At 41.7% G+C, this 27,193-nt stretch overlaps 1 protein-coding gene and 1 long non-coding RNA gene across 2 annotated transcripts in view; both read right to left on the bottom strand.

Annotated features, from left to right (window-relative positions):
- LOC115569889 (NACHT, LRR and PYD domains-containing protein 14-like) overlaps positions 1-27,193 on the bottom strand; it is a 75,362-nt gene that overhangs the window by 23,651 nt on the left and 24,518 nt on the right. Inside the window, exons 5-9 of the mRNA XM_030398096.1 lie at positions 14,776-14,949; positions 9,988-10,161; positions 6,945-7,118; positions 6,187-6,360; positions 3,572-3,601 (exon numbers count right to left, since the gene is read on the bottom strand). Of these exons, the coding sequence (XP_030253956.1) occupies positions 3,595-3,601; positions 6,187-6,360; positions 6,945-7,118; positions 9,988-10,161; positions 14,776-14,949 (703 nt within the window). The 3' untranslated portion in view covers positions 3,572-3,594. The remainder of the gene's footprint in view (positions 1-3,571; positions 3,602-6,186; positions 6,361-6,944; positions 7,119-9,987; positions 10,162-14,775; positions 14,950-27,193) is intronic.
- Positions 18,649-20,550, bottom strand: LOC115569996 (uncharacterized). Its single transcript, XR_003981656.1, has 4 exons — positions 20,412-20,550; positions 20,112-20,242; positions 19,650-19,769; positions 18,649-18,682 (listed from the first exon to the last, which is right to left on the bottom strand). It is a non-coding gene; the product is annotated as an uncharacterized LOC115569996 (long non-coding RNA).

Raw genomic sequence — 27,193 nt, 5'->3', positions numbered from 1 at the left:
TTGATGGTGAAATTGAGGAGCTGAGGGAGCTGAGGGCAGAATACATGGAGGGGAAAGAGGCCGCGGCAGTCGGCACAAGGTGGGCAGCAGCGGAAGCAACCACCGCAGCAGCAGCACACACAGAACCGGAGGCAGTGCCGGTCCCAAAGAGCTGCCAACGGAACCAAATGTCGGACACTTGAAATGCCACAAGCCCGTGTGTGGTAACTGTGAGGAGAGCGGAGGTAATCTGCAGACTGTGACCAGTGATCACAACGGCTCTTTGTTGGTTTTACATCAGCTCCTTTACAGATTTTTACATCATTATTATTTCACATTATTAAGTGTTAAAATAAAATGTTTCATAATTTAATAAGTTATTTTTAATAGTTAATTTTCTTGTTCTGAGTTTTTTCTATTAAAATCTTGTGTAAATATGCAATAATTAGGGTTTACTATGTGCGATGATATGAATATTGATAAATGTATAATTAAACGTGTTAAAATGTACATTTTGCTGTTATTTGGTTTTGAAACAAACATCATTTTTCTGTCTAACGACGCGCCTTGCCACTGACGATAAGAGAACCTTAAGAGCGGTGTGACTCAAAATCTGCGGAAAGATGTTTTTTTGTAATCGTTTCTGTTAGCTACAAATAAATACTGATGTAGAAAAGAATCCAGAAGCTGGTGAAAATGAGCAAAACTGAAGCTGAATCCAGAGAAGTGATTGAACAAACGGACGTTGTTTAAATGTAACGGGTTGTGTGTGTGCGTGGTTCTACGGTGGATGTGATAGTGATGTGGAGAAGAATCTCCCAGACAACCAGAGAGATTTGATACTTGTGTAGCACTCCACCACCCTGTACCATAAAACGCCTAAGTGACTGGGATCAGTTTAGACTTGGATGATGGGGTGTTTTGGGTTCGGTTTGTTTTAAAGGTAGATACCAAAAGGTTTACCTGCGTTTGGGTGATACCATACCCTATCAATCTCAGCAGAAACCAAAAATAGCATTCAAATCTCTCTGTTTCAAATGCACATTTAAAATGACTGACCCGACAACTTGGATTAAATGAATTCACATATTTTACTGCGGCTTTGTTTGGAACAAATAGACAAATAACTGTGCAAAGAATATGCACCCCTTTCTCATAGAAATAGACTTCTCACCAAACCAGCGAAATAATACACATATACAACCTTAAGGTATAATTGGCTTGATAAACCGTTGAAAACACAAATATTGTTTACCACAGGTATGAAAATAACAAACAGCATGAAAATGAATTAGCTGTTTACAAAATATAGCTCAAATTATTGGCTTATATGTTTCAGACAAAAACTCCTTATTTCCTTCTTTTCCTTTAACCTTAAGATATTAGTCACACAATATCCATTTCTCAGACAAATAATACATTGATTAGCTTGACATTACACACACGCACGCACGCAAAACAAAAAACGTGGCAGGATTTTCCTCTGCTGAGGCGCGTAAAGAGGAATCTGCACTATTAACCACCAGGTGGCTCCAAAACTACAGTGTACATGTTTAGAAGACAAGCGTGTCTATTTTGTAGAAATTCATAACCGGTTATTTCTAACTCTGTTACACCTGCTATATTACAAATCAGAGCTGGAGGAAATAACCCACAGATCATGGTTTGGGTTGGACGACAGTATTCAAACTCAAAGGTTCTGGTTTCAACGCTGCCGAGCTCCAGAACACATCAATGTGTTGTAGATGAAGGCTGACAGACAGAACGACAGCAGCTGAACTGTGTGTAGAGCCATTATCAGGGCAGATATTCAGCATTTCTCTGATGAATGCTTCCTGAGTGTTTTGTGTCCAACTGCCAATAAAATAAATGAAATTAAAACAGATACTTTACCTCTGATGCAGCGTTCTGTCTGTCGTCACCAGTCTGGTCTCACTCCACGTCCCCCCACAGCACTCTGATTGGTTACACATCACAATTAACAGCCTTTCAACACTGAATGATCTCAATCTGTTGAGTCACTGGTGAGGTAGAGTAGAGAGGAAGTACAGAGGAAGTAAAGAGGAAGTAGCAGAAAAATGGACTGACTGAAGGAAAGAACCTCAGAACTGAGCTCAGGTACAGTACTGGTGTAAATTGTAGTTACATTCCATCACTGATTATTCTCCACTTTCACACTGAGGTTTTTATTTTTCTGTAAATTAATATCAGTTATCTACTTGATTACTAATAACAAACAGAAAACACATCAGTCGACCCGTAGAGGGAACATCAAATCCTGCTCATTTTTACTGATTTATCTTTTACAGAATCTGTTTTTCTTTAGATAAATAAAATAAAACACAATACATACGGGATAAACCAAACAAACAAACAAACAAAACTAAATGAAATGAGACGCTGACATATAATAATATAGATGGAGGCGATTTACATCACATGAGATTTGAATAGTGGGATTAAATATAAAACATTCATTATATATTTCTTAATCACTGATAATGACACTCATGGTAACAGTTAGTACATGTTTCTTACTTCACGTCTAAAGGAAGTGAAAATGTTCTGATGTTCAGTGTGTGAGCAAAGTTTAAGACTGAACTGACTTTACAACTAAATCTACAGATATTACAGCAAATAAAAGCAACTCTGATCAATGTCTTTTTTTAACAGCAGATCAAATGACCATGTGAAAGTTAAAGTTTGTTTAAGGCGACAGATTCACAATGATGACCAGACTCTTTGGATTCTTTAGGTCACTTTCTGCCACAACAGTCTGGTCGGATCCACTCGACAAAGAAGACTTTAAAGCTGTCAGATACAGAACCTGCTCTGATAACAAACATACTTGGGTTTGGAGTCAGAACCGTGTTTCAGTTTGGAGACTTCAGTGAAGTTCTGATTAAATCCAAACTTCTTTTCTTCTTCTCAAACTATTTTCTGTTCAGTTCTGAGAGAATCTGGTGTTGGTGGTCAGAACCAGAACTGCTTTTTCACATCAACTTCTAAAATATAATGTGGAAATAAACTGCAATTCACCATCGTTCCACATGGTGGAGCTGCAACTGACAGCAAAAACAAATATCCAAATAAAGATGTTGATGTGAGAGAATAAAAGATTAAAGGTCCCGGTCCAGGTCCAGGTCCAGGTGGAGGTCCAGGTGGAGGTCCAGGTGGAGGTCCAGGTGGAGGTCCAGGTGGAGGTCCAGGTGGAGGAGGTGTGTGAGTGTGGAGCAGAAGGAGTGGAGGAGTGTCAGTGTGTCTGCAGAGACTGTGTAGAAGGACAGAGCAGCAGCAGAGCAGTCCAGATACACTGATGATACTCTGTCACATCCAGAGGAACACAGGGATGATGCTGGACTGGACATTGTGTGTGACAGTGGAGCTGATCTCAGAGCAGTTCACACTGCAGCACTGACAGTCATCTCCACTTGTTGTGATTGGTCCGTCAGTCACTGCTGGATGAAGCTCTCCTCTCCACTCCACCTCCCAGTAACACGGCCCAGTCAGAGCCTCTCCACCCACCAGCTGATGGTGCTGCTTCAACCTCTCTGGATCATCAGGACACAGCTGATCCTCTCAACACCTCCACCTTTCTCATCACTCTGACAGAGATCACCATCTGATGAGAGAAGCAGAGAGACAGCAGAAGTGATAAATGAGTGTTTCCAGAGACTCCCTCCATCAGCTGTCAGTCAGTGATATAAAGACCAGCAGGACTTCAGTCCTGTTCAGACCACAAGTGGAGCGGCTGTGTAGCGTAGCCAGCTTCCTTTCAGCTTCATGTTAACGTGTTGGAGTGAAGCTCACAGACCTGCAGACACTTTGGACATCAAGTCTGTTTACTCTGCAGGTTTCACTGAAGGACACAGTGGAAATAAACTGCTGACAGTCCCTGAACGCATCATTACTGCAGGAACACAGATACTCACAGCTCACTTTAATGATGATTTACTGCTGTTAAAAACCAGAGTCTCACTCACATTTAAAGATTTCATCTACTTTGGAAACATTACATGACAAATATGTAAATATGGAGTCTGTTATAAAATATTTGGACAAATCAAATGACACATGGGCAGATATAAATATAACGGTAAAGGTCCTACATTGAACAGTAAAACATCAGCTGTGGTTTCTGGACTTCAGCAGAGGTTCTGGTCTGTATACAGACCACATGGTTACTAAATGTAATGATGGTTCTCTGAAATAAGAGCCTTCAGTCAGACTGATCTGAGAGCTGTGACAAAGATGAACTGATGAGTTCTTCAGGGTTGAAATGAGAGAACAAACACTTTGAGATCAGATTTGATGCTCAGACAGTTTGATGAATGAGGACACTGTCTCTATACATCCTGTGATGCTGTCAGCAGAGCCGTTTCTTGCTATATGTGGACTATGCGGGTGCAGAGGGCCCCCGCGCTACTAGGGGCCCCCCTCAAGTTGCAAGTTCATTCTCAATATCTGAGGAGTGACCCGACGGAAAAGGTGTGAAAAGTACCTGGCACCTGGCTCGTCTGATTGGTCAGATCTGCTCTCTACCGATTGGTCCGATCTGGTGTCTATTGCGCCCTGTTGCTATGACGACCAGTATTACTAAGTGAGGAGAGGCGAGTTGCGCTGAGCTGCCGGTACCGGTCATTTACGGCATGACGTCAAAACGAAAGTATTCATCTAATTCAGAAAAAACAAGAAACTAGATGAAGAAAAACGCTCACAGGATAAAGGTAAGGTTTGTTTTCATGATGTTGGGTGGAGGGGCTAGCTTAAATGCTGAATGTTTAGCTATCTTAAGTGTTTGCTTTAGGAAAGGGCCAATTACAGCAGGTCCAGTTCGTTGGCATCACATTTGTGAGGGAGGGTGTGTTGTTAGGCAGAAGTCTGTCATGTCTGCTGGATCCTCGTCCGGTGGAGCTGCTGCTCCGTCATAAACCTCTGCTGGTAAATATCTGCCACGTAACATTACTTCAGAAGTAGTTTTATGATTCATTTATCAGTTTTTGTGTTCTCAGTTCATAGGTCTCTGATGTGAAGTGTGCTAAACACACATATACATATCAGGCCTACTGTGGATTATTATGGACTATTGTGGCAGTGGATTATTGCTCTGACTGGATTATTGTTAACTCCACTGAGTTAGTTGCGTCTTTCTTTACCACATTTATTAGAATATTTATTGTAATTTGAACAAATTTGCCTACATTCCTACAGTTTAGTTATGTTTCTGATGTATTACGTTGTTTTATTTAAAAGAATCATAATCACACAAATTGAAGTTAATTTAAAGTAAACTATACTATATATATGACCGTTAGTTCTGCCCACAGAATATAAGTTAAGACCAGATCATCATTTAGACACAAGTAGTCCACTTTGTAACACCTGTGAAATATACACACAAATATTCCTTCAGTATCACAAAGTGCTCATCAGTCATTTATCTTCATTTATAACTCGAACAAGTACAATGTGTTTAAAACTGCTTAAAAGTGACAACTTTGAAATTGGGTGCTTTAAAATGACACTGTGCTGAATATTACAATGTTTAATATAAAATCAGATAATGAATTTCTGCATTAGTGTAACATAACTCAATTATATCATATAAATATTTGCTTAGGATCTATTTTGTTTGATAACCTGAGGAGTTTTGTCTTTGCAGGAGCAATTCTGAAATATTTTTGTGGAACACTGCATCAGTTTCATGTATTGACCTATAGAGGATCCCCATTGTTTACTGTGTATTATCATGTTCTATCAGTTCAACTTGCTTGGTTGGGTCAATTTAAGATGTTTTATTTTAATTTGAGAGGTTTTCACGACTCTGGCCTGTTTTCCTCTTAAAATGTAATAGATTGTTGCATCTTTGTGGATCACCTAAAAGGGTTAGGAATCTATCCATCCTAGTTTGACAAAATAGAGGCCCCCAAACAGCATCTTGCATAGGACCCGCAAAAAGACAGAAACGGACCTGATGTCAGCTGTGATCAGCTTTATTTCCTGTAGACATGAACACAACAACAACAGTCGTCTTCACATCAACTCAAACACACCATCACAACAAGCTTCTGGCTCGTCTGATTGGCTGACTGTTCTCCTCTCACAGCTTCACTGAGGAAAGCAGGAAATACTTGATCTTTACTTTGATACTGTGTTTAGTACAATACTGCTGAAACCAGCATGAACTGACTCCAACCCTCTACTCACATCAGAGACTCCAGTCTGCAGTCTGGACTCTCCTCCAGATCACACAGCAGCTTCATGTCTGAATCCTTCAGGTCGTTGTTATACAGCTCCAGCTCTCTCAGATGGGAGGGGTTGGACTTCAGAGCTGAGGCCAGAGAAGCACAGCTGATCTCTGACAAACTGCAGCTCCACAATCTGAATAAAGAATAAATGATGGAGATAAAAATCACTTTATAATCCAATGTGTGTAAATCAAATGTTAGTTCAGAGGATCTTCTGGTAACAGATTAAATCATAAACATTAATTTACTTCAACAACTAACTGAACATTTTCTACAGTTATTTTCAGAAACAGAAGTCTGAAGACTGAATTTAGATTAAAAAAACATGAAAATATGAACCAAAGGAGATTTATAACTTTATGGATGTAAGTAATGTATGAATGTAAACTCAACAGCAAAGTCACAATAAACTTCTTCCAGAGTTAATTGTGACTTTGCTGTTGTAAACATGCTGTTCCTACTAACAGTCACATTTCTTGGTTTTGTCACATGTTTAGATGTGTAGCCTGTATTTCTACTTTGCACTTGCCCTCCAATAAATAGCCTAATAATAAACCAGTGTTTGATTGCTCTTTAGAATTGCAGCTGATTTGCATGTCTTCCAAACAATTCTCAGTATCATGATAATGTGAATAAACTCATGTTGACAATAATTTGTTGACACATTGTTAATTTAACAAATCAGATCTACAACAGTAACAGAGTCAGTGAACTGACCTCAGAGTCTCCAGTCTGCAGTTTGGACTCTGTAGAAAATCACACAGCAGCTTCACTCCTGAATCCTGCAGCTTGTTGTTACTCAGGTTCAGCTCTCTCAGATGGGAGGGGTTGGACTTCAGAGCTGAGGCCAGAGAAGCACAGGTGATCTCTGACAAACTGCAGCTCTCCAATCTGAATAAAGAATAAATGATGGAGATAAAAATCACTTTATAATCCAGTCAGATGTGTTCAGGTTTTAAATGTGTAGCTCAACAATACTGTGTCCTCATCAATGAGCTTTTCTCTAAAATGAGTAGAGAGACTTTGTCATTGTGTTATTGTGGATCATCATCAGCCTTCTACAGACATCATCCACATGTCAGCACAACATTCATACAGCTGTTCATGTCAACACAAATGATCAATATCTTTAGATCATACTGGCAGACATGGCAGGACATCTTTCAGTTCCAGCATAAGAACTGAGGCATTGGCTTTAATCACTTTCCTGTGTTGAGTTTTTACTCCATTGACAGTTTTGTCAGAGCAATTTTATCTTCAAATATTGCATTTTTTACATCCATTTACCAGGTGTTGGGAGGGCTTGAAAGACAAATCATGTTCTGCGATGAACGTGCACACGCGTCCCGTAAATGACCAAATAATATCCGGGTTTCAATTAACTGCAGGGTCCCTTTAAACGCCGGGTACAGGTGTATATGTTGGTGAATAACCGCCGGTTCCAAATAAATGTCGGGTCTAATTTATTTATTTATTTTTAAATCAAGGAAGAAGACGTGACCACTGACACTGCACGTTTTTCTTCTTCGCCTTTTTCACGTGTCGTGATTTCTGTCAGTCAGTATCACACTGATGATCGCTATGGCTCCGGTGCAGCAACAAAATAAAAAGTATGACTTGAAATTCAAACTTTCTGTCTTAAAATATGCAGAGGACAACTCTGGAGAAGCAGCCGCTAGACGTTTCTCTGTCGACCAGAAGAGAGTGAGAGAAACTGAGCTTCAGCGTCTGTCTGAGGAGGACAGCAGCAGGACCAGGCTGCCTGCTGGAGGGAGGAAGAAGGCTAGCGAGGAGCCTGAGATAAACATGCGGGGATGAGTTATCAGCAAACGGGCACAACACGAGAGAGTGTCCCGCAAAATGATCAGGGCGATGGAGAAACAAATGTCCGCCACCGTGAGTGACAGCAGAGATGAGGAGTTTGCAGCGAGTGCTGGTTGGCTGAATCGTTTCCTCCGCCGCAACAACTTCACTTGCAGAAGACAACTATTGCCCAGAAGGATGCCAGAGAATTCACAGAGAAGCTGGAGAAGTTTGTGACATTTTCATCCCGGATTTTTGAGAGGAAGGAATTAAACGTCTGTCCCAAATTGCCGCCTGGTCTGTTAAAGGGATAGTTCGGGTTTTTTGAAGTGGGGTCATATAAAGTACATATCTGTAGTCGATCTGTTTCCTACCGTAATCACCGATCAGCGCAGCCTCAGTTTGGAGAAGTAGAGAGCTGCTCCAGCCCAGACACTCAGCTTTGTACTGCAGTGAACGGGTCCAGAGAAAAAGCTAAATTAACCACCTAAAACAAGGCTCACGTAAAAAAAATCTATATAAGTTCAAGTGTACGTTGTATAGGTAAAATGCACACACTTTACACCACTGTCAGACCGCGCTTTCTTTTGGCACTACATTTTCTCAACCGTAGAACCTCCGTATCCCTACGCACTAGCGTAACTGGGCAACAGCTGATCTGCGAGCGGCGGAATACAGCGCGAGGCCCAGCTGCTGGACGAGAGGTTTACTTTCGTTAAAAACGAAACTTAACTCTCCGTATCCTTCCACATTAGCGCTTATGCGTAGGGATACGGAGGTTCTGCGGTTGAGAAAATGTAGTGCCAAAAGAAAGCGTGGTCTGACGGCGATGTAAAGCGGTGTGAATTTTACTTATACTGCAGGGGTTTGGGGCTTTGAAGAGGTTTTTGATTGTAATTCTGTTCAGAATCGTGGTTTGAGGTGTTTTCTTGGTGTGCATAAATATGCAGCAAAAGTATCTGTTGAAGGGGACGCAGGATGGGATCCATGTATTGTAAAACAAAGATGTGAAATGGTGCGATTGTGGGACCGTCTTGTCAGTCTGCTAGAGGAAAGGCTAACTAGGGAAATGTTTAATTGGGACATGGTAAAGCATCACCCCGGTCTAGAGAGGTTTCAATAATATTGTCTGCCTCTGACTTCCATATAATGTTTCAAAATAATTTGCAATGTAAGATAAATGTCATCAGACAAAGATTATTTAGGAAATATGAAGATCAATGGAAACAGGATAAATGGAAGAAGCCAAAGCTTAGAAATTATGTTCAGTTTAAGAATGACTGTGTTACAGAACCTTATATTTTGTTGAATTTAAAGAGAAGGCAGAGGTCCGTCTGTGCTCAATTAAGAACCAGTACCTTTCCTCTGGCAGTAGAAGTGGGTCGATTTCAAGGTACACCTGAACATTTACGTTTGTGTGAACTTTGTGATCTCCAGGTTGTGGAAGATGAATTTCATTTTGTTTTTTATTGTCCTTTATATTGTGATTTAAGGAACTCTCTATTTGAATCAATCCAGTTTAAAAATCCTGATATATTTTGGAAATATGAAGGGGAGATTCTGTGCTGGTTGTTTGAAAATGATGCTTTTGCTTTGGCAAAATGTATAGAAAAGGCCTGGTATCTGCGGCAAAGTATTTTGTATCCTATATGACAATCCATTTCTATTTGTATCCATATCTTTTATGGTTTAGTTATGTTATGATGTGTTCTGTATCATGTCACGTGGCTGTCGTGGATGGAACTGTGAAATTATTACTTGATGAATATGATTAGCGTCTAATAAGCCCATGAGGGCTGAGCACCAACCATGGTGTTTGACACTTAAATAAACCAATCAATCAAAAAAAAAATGTATATATAAGTATATATGTATATGTACATAAGTAATGTATGAACGTAAACCCAAGTGTTAATTTAACAAATCAGATCTACAGTAACAGAGTCAGTGAACTGACCTCAGAGTCTCCAGTCTACAGTTTGGACTCTGTAGAAAATCACAAAGCAGCTTCACTCCTGAATCCTGCAGCTTGTTGTTATTCAGCTGCAGCTCTCTCAGATGGGAGGGGTTGGACTTCAGAGCTGAGGCCAGAGAAGCACAGCTGATCTCTGACAAACTGCAGTCCCACAATCTGAATAAAGAATAAATGATGGAGATAAAAATCACTTTATAATCCAGTCAGATATGTTCAGGTTTTAAATGTGTAGCTCAACATTACTGTGTCCTCATCAATGAGCTTTTCTCTAAAATGAGTAGAGAGACTTTGTCATTGTGTTATTGTGGATCATCATCAGCCTTCTACAGACATCATCCACATGTCAGCACAACATTCATCATCTGTTCATGTCAACACAGATTAATAACAAGCTGCTGATCTCAGTCAGGTCTGGATCAATGATCAAATCAGACATCATGTTATTTTTGTTCTTTCATTCTTTTCTGTTTCTAATTCATATCTTCAAATATTGCATTTTTTACATCCATTTACCAGGTGTTGGAGAGCTTGAAAGACAAATCATGTTCTGCGATGAACGTGCACACGCGTCCCGTAAATGACCAAATAATATCCGGGTTTCAATTAACCGCAGGGTCCCTTTAAACGCCGGTGCAGGTGTATATGTTGGTGAATAACCGCCGGTTCCAAATAAATGTCGGGTCTAATTTATTTATTTATTTAAATCAAGGAAGAAGACGTGACCACTGACACTGCACGTTTTTCTTCTTCGCCTTTTTCACATGTTGTGCTGCTTTCTGTCAGTCAGTATCACACTGATGATCACCATGGCTCCGGTGCAGCAACACAATAAAAAGTACCACTTGAAATTCAAACTTTCTGTCTTAAAATATGCAGAGGAAACTCTGGAGAAGCAGCCGCTAGATGTTTCTCTGTCGACCAGAAGAGAGTGAGAGAAACTGAGCTTCAGCGTCTGTCTGAGGAGGACAGCAACAGGGCCAGGCTGCCTGCTGGAGGGAGGAAGAAGGCTAGCGAGGAGCCTGAGATAAACATGCGGGGATCAGCAAACGGGCACGCCACGAGAGAGTGTCCCGCAAAATGATCAGGGAGATGGAGAAACAAATGTCCGCCACCGTGAGTGACAGCAGAGATGAGGAGTTTGCAGCGAGTGCTGGTTGGCTGAATCGTTTCCTCCGCTGCAACAACTTCACTTGCAGAAGACAACTATTGCCCAGAAGGATGCCAGAGAATTCACAGAGAAGCTGGAGAAGTTTGTGACATTTTCATCCTGGATTTTGAGAGGAAGGAATTAAACGCCTGTCCCAAATTGCCGCCTGGTCTGTTCAGTGAGTGAAACAAATAAACGGCCCGGCTGTTATTTGGTATTTTACGGTGTTTTCAAGTCTCCCACACACGGTCAGTCATTGATGCCGGTACGTCAGCTGTGGTTGTTGCTCCCGGTAATCGTGTTGTGTGTTGGACAGTGTTGGGCACGTTACTTACCCCTATAAAAGTAACTAGTTACCAGGAAAAGTAATTATTGCGTTACTTTTATTTCTTCCCCCTTTTGAGCTCGGCAGTCATTTCAGCTACTCAGCATCTACATATGTATTTAGAAAATGTCTTCTTTATGGCGGACCGGCTCCTGTTCTCCCTGATATTTTACCAGTGAAGCTCTGAAGGAGTCTGAGTCAGCTGATGATAACAGGAGCAAGTTCTCAACAACATACCTGTCTATCATTGCATTCACTTCAGTCTGTGTCACAACTTTTAGTGAAGCTGTTAGCGGAGCTCACGTTAGCCACACCTGGCCTGCTGTCATCATCAACAGCGTCAGCAACAGAGTTTTTGTCCAGTGTTAGTTTTGTAGAAGCGTGTGCTGCTGAGAGATGATTCATTAGATCAGAGTTGTTTACAACAGACGTGGACAAAAGAGATTAAAGTAGTGTCTGTACTTCCACTTTGAAAACGTTAACTTTCCCTCCGGACTCTTCATTGCTGCAGCTCACCTCTGCTAGTTTGTGTGTGAGGCTGCTGTGTGCGTGTGTGGTTTGTGTGTAAACTGAACTCTGCCTCTGATTGGCCTACAAACTCTCACTCTACCTTAGAGAGCCAATCACCATCACTTGCGGTTGTCCCGCCCTCCCTCCTCCCTCTGCAGCTCCGGTGGCTGAGAGCTGAGTCGGATGACAGCAGCTTCGGTGACAGCGCGAACGTGATTCACGTCCTCAACAGGTCGTTCACGAACGAGTGACGTCAGGACGTGAATCACGTTCGCGCTGTCACTCACTCATGATTCGCGTCACTGAGGACGTGATTCTCGGTCACGTACTGTGCTGAAAGTGGCGCTGTGTCACTCACTCACTCAGGGCAGAGGAGTTGATTCACGTTCAGTAACCATACTGCTAAAATTAGCGCTGTGTTGCTAACATCCGTGTAGCATCATGTTAAGTGATTTTACTGTGCACAGAGGACACTTTCACTGTGTAATAATTTCAGTGCATGTATACCACTCAAAGCAGCGCTGCGTCTCCCGCGAACGATTCTGTCCTATAGTCCGTGAACGCACCGTCCCTCAGTAAGGGAACGTGAACCTCAGGGCTGATTAATGAACTGAATGACGGATCGTTTGGCTGCTTATCAGTTCAGGGAGTTGGAGAGCACTGAACGATTCGGTGAACGAATCTTTTGAACGAATCATTTTAATGAGCGGATTCTAGAGATTCAGTACAGTAAAAAGAACTGCCGTTCCCATCACTCGTCTCTGCACGGGGATCAATGCAGCAGACTCGGTTGAAGCACATTTTTCCAAGACCCGCCCCATTTCACTTCTGATTGGCTAATAATGTTAGTTTCCGGCGATCCTGCTTTTCCGACCTGAAAATGAGGCTCTCGTGAATCATGCACATCCGTCAGGTGTTGGTAAACATAATGACATTTGATTTTGATGATGACATGATTTCTGTAGGTTTAATATCACGGGGGGCGAATGGCGAATTTAAGTTGCACACAGTGAAAGCGCTACACTCTAAATTATCCTGAAATCGATTATTATTGTCATTACTGCTATTTGTATAATTTCTACAAGTCAGCGTTTAAGTTGAGTGACTGAAATCCTCGTCATCCTATTCAAAGGCTGCAACAGGCGACTCATTGAACTCACTGAAGTTAGTTTCAGGTTGGATATTCGGTGGCTCTTCACTCGGGTCCAGCTGAGACTTTACTGAGGTTCACCCAGTGTGAGCAGCAGGAGGACGGTCAGCTCACCTCCCAGAGTCGCGCTGAATCACTGAGACTGATTTAGGGACCGTCATTAAATTACTTAGCAGAAATATATTGATACAAAATAATTACATGTTTTCTATATCTTCCATGTCATGTGACCCAGTGACTCCAGCAGCAGATTGTATTAGTAAACTGGACGAATGAGACGCACCTATTGTTATTGTATTTTAGTGCTTCCTCTATTTTATATGAATATTAATATGTAGAAATTATGATTTTTTTCTCAATAGCTTCCATGTCATGTGGCCCACTGACTTCTGAAAATAGTGTTAAGAAAGTTCTCTAATGCTCAAGAGGTTCACATATTTTCAAGCAGCAATGTCAGCTTCTACACTATTTTGTCTAATGTCTTAGATTCTGATTCCGAAATTCTGAAAATGATTTTTTCTTTTTTAAAAATCTCGACACTAGGTGACATTTAAAGGGTAATTTTTCAAAATGTTCTCCCAGGCGGGCATGCCCCCGGACCCCCCTACTGTTGCTGGGTTATCAACTCAGAGCACAGCTGCTACAAAAAATTTAGCGGAAACACTGACTGTTCTAAGAATTTTGAACATGTGTGGTTTAAAATACAAGGCAAGAAACGATGACAAATAAAACACAGACCTGGGGAAGGACCCTTGTTACTTGGGCCGATACACCGATGAAAAAAATCTCCCTATTTTTCACAACCGAATGTTTTCAAGTATGAATATAGGACATTTTCTTCCTGCAGCCAAACGCTGCACGCTGGAAATCCTGCACGGTGCCGGAATACTTTAAGCCCTGAATACAGTATTTAAGTAAATGCATCACTTTACAAACAGCTGTTCCAGCACTCACTCTCTGCTCACATTCAGACTTCATCATCATCAACTCCATCAACATCAGCTGACTGACTCTGAGCTTCATCATAAATCATCTTCTAAACTTTACTCAGTAAAGTAAGATGCTCCATCTCTTAATCCTACCTTACTGTACAGATAGTGTATAATTTATGCTCCTGTTCACAAAGTGACATCTTGTCTGAATGGAGGCATCATTACTTGTTGGTGACAGATCAGATATGATGCTTCAAACAGCTGCATTAGGAAATAAGCTTTACAGTCTCTGTGTGCTGCTGTAAGTGTAAGAGTGTGTTTGTATCCTCCGTGTGTGTGTGTGTGTGTGACAGAGACTGGCTTTATGTATAAATGTAGAAGTTACACTGTGTCCTGAAGGTTATGTATAAAAAGACATTTTCTTTTAACTTTTCATACGTAGATGTGTCCCAAGAATTTAGATATTGATTTCATTCTGCAGCACAATAACAGATAAATCCTTCAGTTTCTGTACTAACACCAACCCAGTTAGAGTTCAGACTGAATTCTGAATCAAATGTTCAGACTGACAAACATTACATAGAGCTGCGTGATTTGTGCTCAGATAAACACAGAAAACAAGAGAACTGAAGGAAATTCAAAACCTCTGTGAGAGATTTAAATCAGGTAGATATACAGTGTATAAGAGAAAAAGACATGAACTGACCTCAGAACCTCCAGTTTACAGTTTGGACTCTTCAGTCCAGAACACAGCAGCTTCACTCCTGAATCCTGCAGCTTGTTTCCACTCAGGTCCAGCTCTCTCAGATGGGAGGGGTTGGACCTCAGAGCTGAGGCCACGACTTCACAGTGAATCTCTGAGAGTCTACAATCAACAAATCTGTGATGACAGAGAAAAAACTTCAAAATTCTTCATCATAAAAATAGACGCTGCATGTTTAATCACAAAGCAAATGAACATGAGTGGCTGTGATCAGCTGGTCAGTTGTTGAGTCTGAGCTGGTCAGTCACTGATCAGCAGGTCTGTGGTTTAAAACTGAGCACCTCCTGTCCACATGTCAAACCCAAACCAGCAACATGGTGAACACAAATCTGAGGCTTTAGACAAAAGTGTCCATCAAACAGCTGTAATGTAAAGTGTCATATTCTAATAACCAAGATGCTGTGATTTGTTTGTTTAACTCTATTTTAACATGATGTTGATTAACTGTAAAATCACTAAGTTGTAACTGCACTTGTATGTTTTTATCTCAGTTATGTGCTCGCATGTGTTTAACAACTTTGATGTCACTCTGCTTTTCATTTACCAGTAACTTCAGTTAATGATTTATTTTCAGTGCTAAATAAATGATTAATAATTACAGCTGTGCTAAAATGTCAATACAACAATATATTGTAATATTTAATTTCAATATACTTTATTGATTTCCAGCTCCAACAATCTGTATTCTGAAAATAATGATTCTTGTTTTAAATGGGCTGTGAAAGCCGACAACCTCCTGTAGGTGTCACAGGACACTGTTCATACAGTGACACAAGAAATTAATACAAGCACTTTATTTTCTGAAGATGTTTACTGTGTGTTTAGGGACACAGTCAGAATACCTGTGCAATTCATGAAGACATCTACATAAGTTCAGTGACACAAAAGAACTTAATGCACTTTATTTTCATGTTTTTTGCTCTGAATCACGTCACATAATCACCAAAATTCATTTTCATGCAGAAATGTGATCAGAGTCAGTAGGACAGACAGGATGACAGAAGCTTTTCCACGTATAACTGCAGTATTTCTTTCCTCATATAAGTTGCCCTGATCCAAACCCGGCTCACCTCTGTGGTTCTGATTCTACCTCCAGAGGCGGATCAGAGCGGCAGTGAAACTGTCACACAGACGGTGATGCAGAGAATCGCTGCATGATTCCTGCACTGACAGGGCCGTGTGAATGAGGCTAGTGTGACCGTACACAGCAACTTGTAGTTCACATCTGTTTTTACATTTTCACTAACTATGTGTTAAAGTGCAATATATCACAATATGCATCATATCACAATGTGTCGTGACACATGTTGAATCAAGTCCTTGCTGATACTGAGCTGTAATTATAATTGTATCAGTGACAGTTTGTGTAAAGTGGAGTTCAGGTGTGTAACAGCTTCACTTCTTCTCTGAGCTCGGTGATGATAAAATCCTCCACTGAACTGAACCGTTAAAGACACATTAAAAAAAGAAACAGTGCACAAAATGTGGATTAAAATCTCGACTGTGGAGACATTTCTGAAGCCTCCATCACCCAAAGAAAGACAGTGAGAAGATGACAGAAGTTACTAGTGTTCACTAGTTTCATAGATAGAAACACAACAATGACTTTTATAGACATTTCTAAATGAACACATGTTTAATTGTTTGATAAAGAAACAGGTTAAATACTAATTTAAGGAAAACTTTTCCAATGTGGAGGTTTTATATGGTACATGTGTCTTGAGGGAGGATCTCTACTCTAACACTGATGTTGTTTTACAGTCTTCATAATCACATCTGGACTTACCCAGCCTTCCTGCAGTTCCTCACAGCTGGAATCAGTCTCAGTCGTCCCTCCTCTGATGTTTTGTACTTCTTCAGGTCCAACTCATCCAGAACCTCCTCTGACATCTGCAGCATGTAGGCCAGAGCTGAGCAGTGGATCACAGAGAGTTCCTTCTCTGATCTGTTCTCTGACTTCAGGAACTCTTGGATCTCCTGATGAACTGAGTGGTCGTTCATCTCCGTCAGACAGTGGAAGATGTTGATGCTTCTGTCAGGAGAGACATCATCTCTGTTCATCTTCTTCAGGTTGTTGATGGCTCTCTGGATGATTTGTGGACTCTTCTGTGTCCGACCCAGCAGACCTGCTAAGAGTCTCTGGTTGGACTCCAGAGAGAGTCCATGAAGGAAGCGAACAAACAGGTCCAGGTGACCATTTTTACTTTCAAGGGATTTCTCCATGGCGCTCCTCAGGAAGTCATCCAGGGATGGGTAACGGCTCATATGGCCAGAAAAAAACTCAGAAATCTTCTCAAAAACAGACTTTGGTTCTAAGTCATTGAGTGTGAAGTCTTTTAGGAAAGCCTCCAGCACCTTTGTGTTCCTGTTGGTGTAACAGTGGAACATGTAGACTGCAGCCAGAAACTCCTGAACGCTCAGATGAACAAAGCAGTAGACTGTTTTCTGGAAGATCACACTCTCTCTTCTGAAGATCTCTGTACAAACTCCTGAGTACACCGAGGCCTCTGTGACATTAAGACCACAGCGCTCCAGGTCTTCTTGGTAGAACATGATGTTTCCTGTCTCCAGATGTTCAAACGCCAGCCTCCCCAGCTTCAGAAGAACTTCCCTGTCAGCCTCCGTCAGCTCCTGTGGACTCGTCTCACGTCCCTCATCGTACTTCTGCTTCTTCCTCTTTGTCTGAACCAGCAGGAAGTGTGAGTACATGTCAGTCAGGGTCTTGGGCAGCTCTCCTCTCTGGTCTGTAGTCAACATGTGGTCCAGAACTGTAGCAGTGATCCAGCAGAAGACTGGGATCAGACACATGATGTGGAGGCTCCTGGAGGTCTTGATGTGTGAGATGATTCTGCTGGACAGATCTTCATCACTGAACCTCCTCCTGAAGTACTCCTCCTTCTGGACGTCAGTGAAGCCTCGTACTTCTGTTACCCTGTCCACACATGAAGGAGGGATCTGATTGGCTGCTGCAGGTCGGGAAGTGATCCAGACGAGAGCCGAGGGAAGCAGCTTCCCCTGGATGAGGTTTGTCAGCAGCACGCTGACTGATGACTTCTGTGTGACATCAGACACGACCTCATGGTTGTTGAAATCCAGTGAAAGTCTGCTTTCATCCAGGCCGTCAAAGATGAAGAGAAGTTTACAGACAGCGAGCTTCTCTGCTGCCACCTTCTGTAATGTTGGATGGAAAACATGGAGCAGCCTGAGAAGACTGTACTGCTCATCTCTGATCAGGTTCAGCTCCCTGAACGACAGCAGAACCAGCAGACTGACATCTTGGTTTTCGGAGCCCTCTGCCCAGTCCAGAGTGAACTTCTGCACCGAGAAGGTTTTTCCAACTCCAGCGACGCCGTTGGTCAGAACCACTCTGATGCGTCTCTGTTGGTCAGGTGAGGCTTTAAAGATGTCGTAGCACTTGATTGGAGTGTCATGGAGGGTCTCCATCTTGGAAGCTGTCTCTAGCTGTCTCACCTCATGTTGGGTATTAACCTCTTCACTCTGTCCCTCTGTGATGTAGAGCTCAGTGTAGATCCTGTGGAGGAGGGTTCCACTTCCTGTTTCATCACTTCCTGTTTCACTTCCTTCAGTGACATGTTCACATCTCCTCCTAAGACTGATCTTATATTCATCTAAAGCCTCCTGCAAAACTCTATCAGCTCTTGTTCTGGATCTTTCTCCACACTGGGGACAGGAGGAGTGTTCTGATGAAGCAGACTGGTCCCAGTATGAGGTGATGCACTGTCTGCAGAACCAGTGTCCACAGCTGGTAGAGACTGGATCCCTCAGGACGTCCTGACACAAAGAACAGGAGGACGGCTGCTCCTCCACAGAAACACTTCCCTCTGTCTTTCTGAAGAGATAAAGGAAAATCACTCAGATTAGAAATCATAGATCAGTCTGACAAAAGAGAAGACAGACTGTAAACATAAGTATGTCTTCTCCAAGGTCTGAATCTGGACTGAACTCCCAATCACTAACATTTTGTTTCTGTCTGAGTCACAGTGGAGCAGTTTGCATCATTTGATTTTATTACACAAACAAAAAAGACCATAAAACATGACCTCAGTAGCAGGTATTAAAAACTTAAACCATACTGGACAAAGTACATAGTCACACTTAGTACAATATACCCTTCTCTTTCTTCAACAACTGTGTTTGATAAAAAAGGTTTGATGAAGATAAAAACAATCTCAGAGTGAAGATTCTGGGACAGTTTCCATGAGATACTTCCAGCCCTCATCAATGGAGCCTTTTACTTTGCAAAGATAAAGAAGAAATCCTCACTTGTCATTAAAGCAGAACATAAATCCCTCATTTGTGTCATTTATCTATCTGTAAAATACTTTGTGCTCCTCATCCTGACATTCAGTGAAAGTTGTAATTCTTGTGTTTTGAACAGATCATTTGATCCATCTGCAGTAAAAACACTGAGATGACTTTTGTTGGTTTTCATTCATCAGTAATTCTTCCATCGCTGAAAAACACGTTGAATAAGCCATCAAACTCCTGAAGGTTTAACTGAGCAAACTAAACACTTTGAAGACTCAATTTCTCTAACAGACAAACAATGAATGAACTTGAAGTATCTCACTAGTCATCAATATTTAGGCTATATCCCATGATGCAACACTGCAGTGTGTTCAAAAAGAATATCTGATGTTGACACATAATTGTCTCGTCACTACGTATAATACAAATCACAAAGCTTTAAAATGTAATTTCCAGAAAAAATATTTACTTTCATATTTTGTGCAGCTACAGTCATATAATGGTAATGATTTAACTGTATAAACTGAAGTTAGTATCAGTTCTCTTACTTTGTGTCTGAGGGTTCTGGTTCAGTTCTGAAGGCTGGAGGATGATCTTTGGACTGGTCACTCTTCAGAGACAGACAGCTGGACACTGGAGACTCTGCTCTCTGTCTGTTGGACTGAACTCTGCAAACACAAACATGTTTTTTTTTTTTATTAATCTCACAAACACCCTAAAAAAAATCTATGATGTCATTTAAGAAGCTCTAAAAACACAAACTCCTGCAACAGTTTAAAAGTTTGTATTAGTCCTCTTAGATCAGATTACAGCTTTCTTCAAGGTGACTGACAGCTGTCACAGGTAAGAAGAGGAAGACACATTATTTATTTTAGTTTCACAGACAGTTTGTTAGATTTAGGCAGCAAATACATCTCAGTAAATAATTTCACATAAAACACACAATCAACCAGTGAAACAGAAAAGACTGAAAATGAGTCAGGTAAATAAGTTAGTATCAGTTCTCTTACTGTGTGTCTGAGGGTTCTGGTTCTGTACTGAAGGCTGGAGGATTATCTTTGGACCGGTCACTCTTCAGAGACAGACAGCTGGACACTGGAGACTCCATTTTGTTCTCTGCTTCCTCCACACGACGACATGTCTGAGAAACAGGAAGTAGCTCACAATCTCCGGTTCTCCCTTCACACCCACAGCAGCAGTGTACAGTATAATATATGGAGGCAGATCTCCACTTGGTCAGCTCTCTTTAAATCTGAAAATTCACTCACAGACTTTGGCAGTGAAATAAAAAAGGTTAGATGAAGACTCACCCTGCATCAGCTTTAGATTCCTCCCTCGTCTGTCGCCTCAAACTTCAGACAACTGACTGAACACTTTCACTTTCACTGGATCACATGATCTTAGCTCCTCCTCCTCTCTCCACCTACTGCTGTGTGTGTGTGTGTGTGTGTGTGTGTGTGTGTGTGTAGCTGTGTCCCAATTCAATGCACCCTTCAAGGACGCAGTCTTTACTCATCCTGATTCCAACAATCAATAAAAAGTTGAACATCAGCTCTGATAATCAGTCGACCCGCAGCATACACACATTATAAACATACATGTACATTTATGCATCATTTTCTTTCACTTGTATTTTTCTTACTCGAGTACATTTAATATCAGATACTTTACTTTTACTCCAGTTTGACTTCTGGGTACTTTTTTTAAAACACTGTCAGTTTATCACAAACATTCAACATTAAAGGAGAACTTCGGTCAATTTAAACATGCAGCTTCATTGCTCAAGCTACCCTTGACTTGCCAGTACCGAAGACGCAAACACATTTGGTCCAGCCATTACAGAGCTCCGTGAACGGAGACTTAGCATTGACAGCTAACAGCATGGGGTCAGAGCTTCACACTGTGTTTTAAGCGTCTTAACATGCTCCACATCTCACACCAAAAGTTATGCAACATCAGCAGACACCTTAGCACACAGCACGGTAGCGTGTATGACTCAAACTGAATAAAAAAGTAGTTAAAACAGTGTGTTTGTGCAGCAGCCACATACCTGTTTGTTGACATCCGTGTCTTCCGGTAGCTAGACCAAACTAGTCAATCCGTCGAGCGTGCGCTTACTCCCTCACTGGCGGAGACGGAAACGTAATCCAGCATTTTCGTGTTTCTGTTCATAATGTACATGTCCATGTTACAGCCTGTCATGAGCCATGAGCCTTACAATAGCCTGTTAAGCCTGTTAAGTGCACACTCGATGGATATGCTAGTTTGGTCTAGCTACCGGAACACACGGATGTCAACAAACAGGTAAGTAGCTCCTTGCACAAACACACTGTTTTAACTACTTTTTTATTCATTTTGAGTCATACACGCTACAGTGCTGTGTTGTAAGGCAGGGCTATTCAACTTCAATAGCAAGTGGGCCAAATATGAAAATCACTGGGGGTTCGTGGGCCGCATAGAATATTTGTAAACTAATGGCTAAAAAATAACTCTTGATAATAGAGAACGAATGACACATACAGTATCCACTTTTTCCCCCACTTTAATACTTTCACAAAAGGGCTTTTATAACCAAGGTCCATATTTATATGAATGCTACATTCAAGATTAACAAAGCAAAGCCATCTGACCATAGATGGGACTGTTCACAACATAGATAGAGATAAACAATTTCAAACATAGCAGTCCATACTCAGTTAAAATTTGAGCTGGACAGTAAAACAGACAAAATAATTAACATAAAACTGAACTGTTTTCACAGAGACTGATATTGTTTTTTAACATGTTTTGACCAAAAGTTCTCCCTCAGACTGCAAGTTTTTAACACAAAGTAATTGCACATTCATCATTTAAGTCTGAGAGATGCTGTCATAGAAGACATTACCATTAGCATCACACTGCTGTCATTCTGAGCCTTTTCAGGTTAATGTGAAAAATTGCACTGCCTTGACCTTGCTATTTCAACATAGTTTGGCTCATATGTAGTCAGGGCAATCCTCAGACACTCATGCAACTTTTCATTGGTCATGGAGCAACGTGCCCTTGTTTTTATGGCATTCATATGAGAAAAACTAGACTCGCATGTATAAGTGGACCCAAACATTGTCAGTATTAGCAAGGCCACTTTCCTCATTGTGGGGTACTGGTATTGGTTCACATGGTTAGACCAAAAGCTCTCTGCACCCTCAGACTGCAAGTACTGTTTTGAAGCAAAGGAGGATTGCACATCAACCATTTCCAACTGAAAGATGCTCTCATCAATAGAAGACATTACCTCTTTTACTTTTGCACAAAAGTCTGCCTCAGGTTTGATAGAAAAGGGGTCACGAGCAAAGTGCAATACCTCAATGGGAATGTTGAACCCTTGGAATCTCTCAGTAAAGTTCTCAGTCAGTTTTGTCATGAAATCTGTCATGACGGGCGTTATCCGTGCCTCAGGTGCTGTGTTCATGAATCCACGCAGTCGTGGAAAGTGCAGAAGTCCTGTTGCTGATAAGTCTGTTGTGAAAGCACAAAGCTTCTCAACCAAATCAGCAATAGACTTTTCTCGTCCCTGCAGTTCAAGATTCAGGGTGTTCAAGTGTTTGAAAATGTCACACAGAAAGTACACTTCTGCCATGAACTGTTCATCCAGCATGCGCTCCAGGAGGTTTGCTGCCCGTTTGTGTTTACACACGCGAAGGAAAGACACAATCTCCTGGTGGAGCTCACAGAAACGGTCCAAAACATTCCCCTTGCTAAGCCACCTGACATCGTTATGAACAAGCAAGTCCGTGTGTTCCGCAAACATGTCGGCAAGCATCATACGGAAAAGGCGGTGTTGTAGGCTGGAGGTTGAGCGTATGAAATTCACAATATTCATGACAGTGTCCATGGTGTTTTTCAGATCACCGCTCAACTTTGCACACAACACAGACTGATGAATGATGCAGTGTAAAAACTGCATGTGTGGAGCTATGGTTGATAGCCTCGCTGTCAGCCCTTGTAATCTACCAATCATTGCTGGAGCGCCATCGGTGACCAAAAGGCAAACTTTCTGTAAATCCAGTTCACGCTCGTCAAAAAATGCGACAATCTTTTGAAATATCGCCTCACCTGTGGTGTGTCCCTCCATCGGAATAAGCCCCACAAGTTCTTCTCTAAAGCGCACTCCATCATGAAATCTGACATAAATGCATAGCTGAGCCATGTCAGTACAGTCGGTTGATTCATCCACAGCGATGCTCATAACATCAGTTTTTTTTAGGTTATCCAAAAGCTGCCTTGATACATCCTTTGCGAGTAATTCCACTCTGCGAAGAGTTGATGTATCCGAGAGAGGCACTTTTTTAATGGATGAGGTGACGCTTTCCCTCACTTTTTCATCAACAACCACTTCATCAATGACAGCCAGCATACAATCTTTAACCGTCTCCGCCTCGGTAAAAGGCCTCTTCTGTCTGGTTAGTGTCCAGGCTACACGAAGGGATGCTATCATAGCCCTCTCCTGCTCCGTGCAAAAGCGACCAAGGGCAGCCTGACCGTGTTGAAACGATGCTAGCAGACGCTGTATTTTGCTTCGCCGTTCATCCGAGCCCTCCGGGAAACGAGCCGAAAACGAGCCGTGGTTTGACTTGTAGTGCCGCTTCAAGTTGTATTCTTTCATCACAGACATGCATTCGTTGCACAGTAAACAGACCGGTTTCGTACTGGTCACGGCAGGCAAAATAAATAAATATTTGTCCGTCCATTCGCTCTGGAACTGGCGGTTTTCCCGAGTCAATTTTCCGTTTCTTCGGTTTAGAGAGCGCCATGCTGGTGCCGACCCCTGTCACCCATGAGCTCAGGCAACTGCAGAGCAGCGCTGTGATTGGTGCGATTGGCTGCATTTGGCTGCGTGATTGGCTACGCATCACACGCATAGTTCACGTGCGTGACATAGATATTCATGAGTTAGATCCGGTTAGATCCAGATCAGAGCCGTTGTTGATGTAATAATTTTCATCACTGTTATTTACTGGCAGTCTCGCGGGCCAGAAAAAAATTCAAACGGGCCGTATACGGCCCGCGGGCCGCTAGTCGAATAGGCCTGTTGTAAGGTGTCTGCTGATGTTGCATAACTTCTGGTGTGAGATGTGGAGCATGTTAAGATGCTTAAAACACAGTGTGAAGCTCTGACCCCATGCTGTTAGCATTCAATGCTAAGTCTCCGTTCACGGAGCTCTGTAATGGTTGGACCAAATGTGTTCGCGTCTTCGGTACTGGCAAGTCAAGGGTAGCTTGAGCAATGAAGCTGCATGTTTAAATCGACCGAAGTTCTCCTTTAACACACCTGGAGAAACAGGAAGGGAATGTAATCTGAAAAGTAACTAGTAATCTAAACTGCCAGACTGATGTAGTGGAGTAAAAAGTACAACATTCCCCTCTGAGATGTAGTGGAGTAGAAGTATACAGCTGCAGAAAATGGAGACACTCAAGTTAAGCTCCTTGAATTTGTACCTGTACAGTACCTGAGTACATGTACTTAGTTACTTTCCAGGCTAGAAACACTGAGACATGATGATCATGTAGTCAAATACTGTGGAAGTGTTTTGTAATCAGCTCAGTTACACAAACAAATGATTCTTGTTCTCTGTTTCCACTGATGACATGTGATTACATTAGTTACTAGTTACTTTGCAGATTACATTCTGCATCAGAGCCAAAGTTGATCATTCTGAAATTAATTTATTCTATCAACAATCCAAACAGTGATTGTGATAATCAGCTGACTCAGAGTGAACGCTTCATACAACATGTAAATATATGGATCAGTTACTTTTAATACCAACTGTAATAAAGACTTTTACTCGAGTACTCTTCATGTTTGTGACTTTCACTTTCACCAAACTAATATTTCAACAGCACATCTTTGACTTTTACTGGAGTCTGACTCAGAGTACTTTCTCCAACACTGGCTGAAACAGAAGACAGATGTAGAAATATAATAAAGGTGGAAATCAGATATCTGAGGCGGTGACTGCTTCCACCTGCAGAGGGCGCTGCAGTACAACGTTTGTCACATTCATCAGTGATGAAGCTGAACATCACTCAACTCTTCTTCTTTAACCTCCTGCTCAACAGATAGTGAATGTTGCAGCTTTATTTATTATCATCATTTCTAAGAATGAGTTTGTAAGTTTTAATGCATCACTGAGCAGATGGAGGATTAAAGTTTGTAAAAAGCAAAACAAATCACAGACCGTCGACTAAATATATTGAATTTAGCAGAATTGAAGTGTGATTTTCTAATTAGAATAAGTAATAAATGAGAGTGTTTGGTGAGTAAAGCTACAAAGTGCAGCACTAGTGAAGGAAAAGGTAAAGAAAGAAGACGTCCATGTGTGACAGCAGCTTTAACGTGAAGTTTAGATTGAAGTTTTGTCTCTTTCATGCAACAAAGGAACTTCTGTTTCTGCTGATTCTGGTGACGAGAGATGACGGAGGTGAAACACAGTAAACTTTGTCTTCATGGTCTCAATAATTGGACGTATCTGATGCGTCTGACGGTCGTTTGCTTCTCATGTCTCCTCGTACAGAGACATCAGCATCAGATGGAGACTGTTCTATGCTTTTATTTGCAGATGATACAGGACAGAGTTCAATCAAGTCATTCAAACAGAAGTTTCTACAGGACAGTGACGCAGACTTCCCAGCATGCATTGTGTTTGAGAGCTGAAACTCTCCGTAGACTTCCGTACGTGATGGAAGCTTCACACAGCGTCAGCTCGTCTGTCAGTGGGTTTGTACAATCTTTGGTTCCACAGTGAGATTTAAGAGTTTGACATCTTGTGCAGCGTTCAGAGCATCACTGGACCGGAACAGGAAACTGAGACACACGTCATCCAACAGATTCATCACATCTCCTCTGACAAAGCTCAGCAGCTGACACATTAAAGAGGCTCTACGTAACTATTGGTAGTCATTGACACGTATGAATCACTTTCTGTAAGGAGACATGAACAATCAGACCCTCACAGCTCTTTGGTTGCCTGTGAAGGATTGTTGAAGTTGTTTCATGTTACTGGAGCTGATTTCTCTGTGGATTCGTCTCACAGCGTCTCTCTGCTCTGCTAACAGAGAGCAGCGGCAGCAAACGTTCATTTAGAAACGGAGTCAGCCAATAGAAACCAAGAACCACGAGTTCCAAAACAACCAAGTGACCCAACAAAAGTGGAGTCCAGTTCCAAGCAGAAGTTACCGCACACAAGTATTAATGACAGCCACACATCACAACACGACCGACACAAAACCACGCTGCTGTTTAAAGTAGAAAACCAAGGAAACAAACTTTAGCTGCTTCACCGAAAACCAGGAATCTAGTCGGCTGTAAAACACTGAAGCGTGCGTCCACTCAGGATCACCAGCAAAAATAATAAAGTGGTAAATTGTTGAAGTTGCCCGGCAGCGATCTGGTCAGTGTGCTCAGTCAGAAACACAACTAACATGCAGCAACAACAAGTTAACAACAGAGACGACACCACATTTAACTGCAGGCCACTAACACAGAGACAAACTGAACCTCCTCATGGACCTTCAGATCCCTGACGAGCCCCCAGCTGTTACTGGGCCTGAGGGAAACCAACCCTGGTCCAACATGAACATGAGACTCCTCTTCCTGTCCCCCGAGCAGCAGCAGCAGCAGCAGCAGAGACGTGTTTTTAAAATGCTTTGATTCAAAAACACATTTCTGCACATAATCAAACATGCTGGCAGTGTGACGGAGGAGAGAAAACCTGCAGGTATCATCCTGTTTGTACTGCTGCTTAAATCGAGTAAAATCCAAACCAGGTCTGGTGTGTAGATGATTTTTCCATCTGTGTATCAGAAAGTTAAACAGATCAAATCTCTTCATATATGAATGTGTTGTATTTGACAGTTGTCATCACACTGACTGATGTTGAACACTAGGGGGAGACTCTGCTGCTCCTCATGCTGTGGACTCACTGCAGCCAGCAGAGGACCAGTTTTATTGCTTTAATGACACTTTACATTTCTTACATGTGTCTCAGTGCAAAGACAGTTTTCAAATAACAAAATAATATCTTGAAATCAGCTCTTAATAATCATTAAC

The sequence above is a fragment of the Sparus aurata genome, chromosome 19 (genome assembly GCF_900880675.1).
Source record: "Sparus aurata chromosome 19, fSpaAur1.1, whole genome shotgun sequence".
Lineage (NCBI taxonomy): Eukaryota > Metazoa > Chordata > Actinopteri > Spariformes > Sparidae > Sparus > Sparus aurata.
This window is presented reverse-complemented; position numbering and strand designations above follow the sequence as displayed.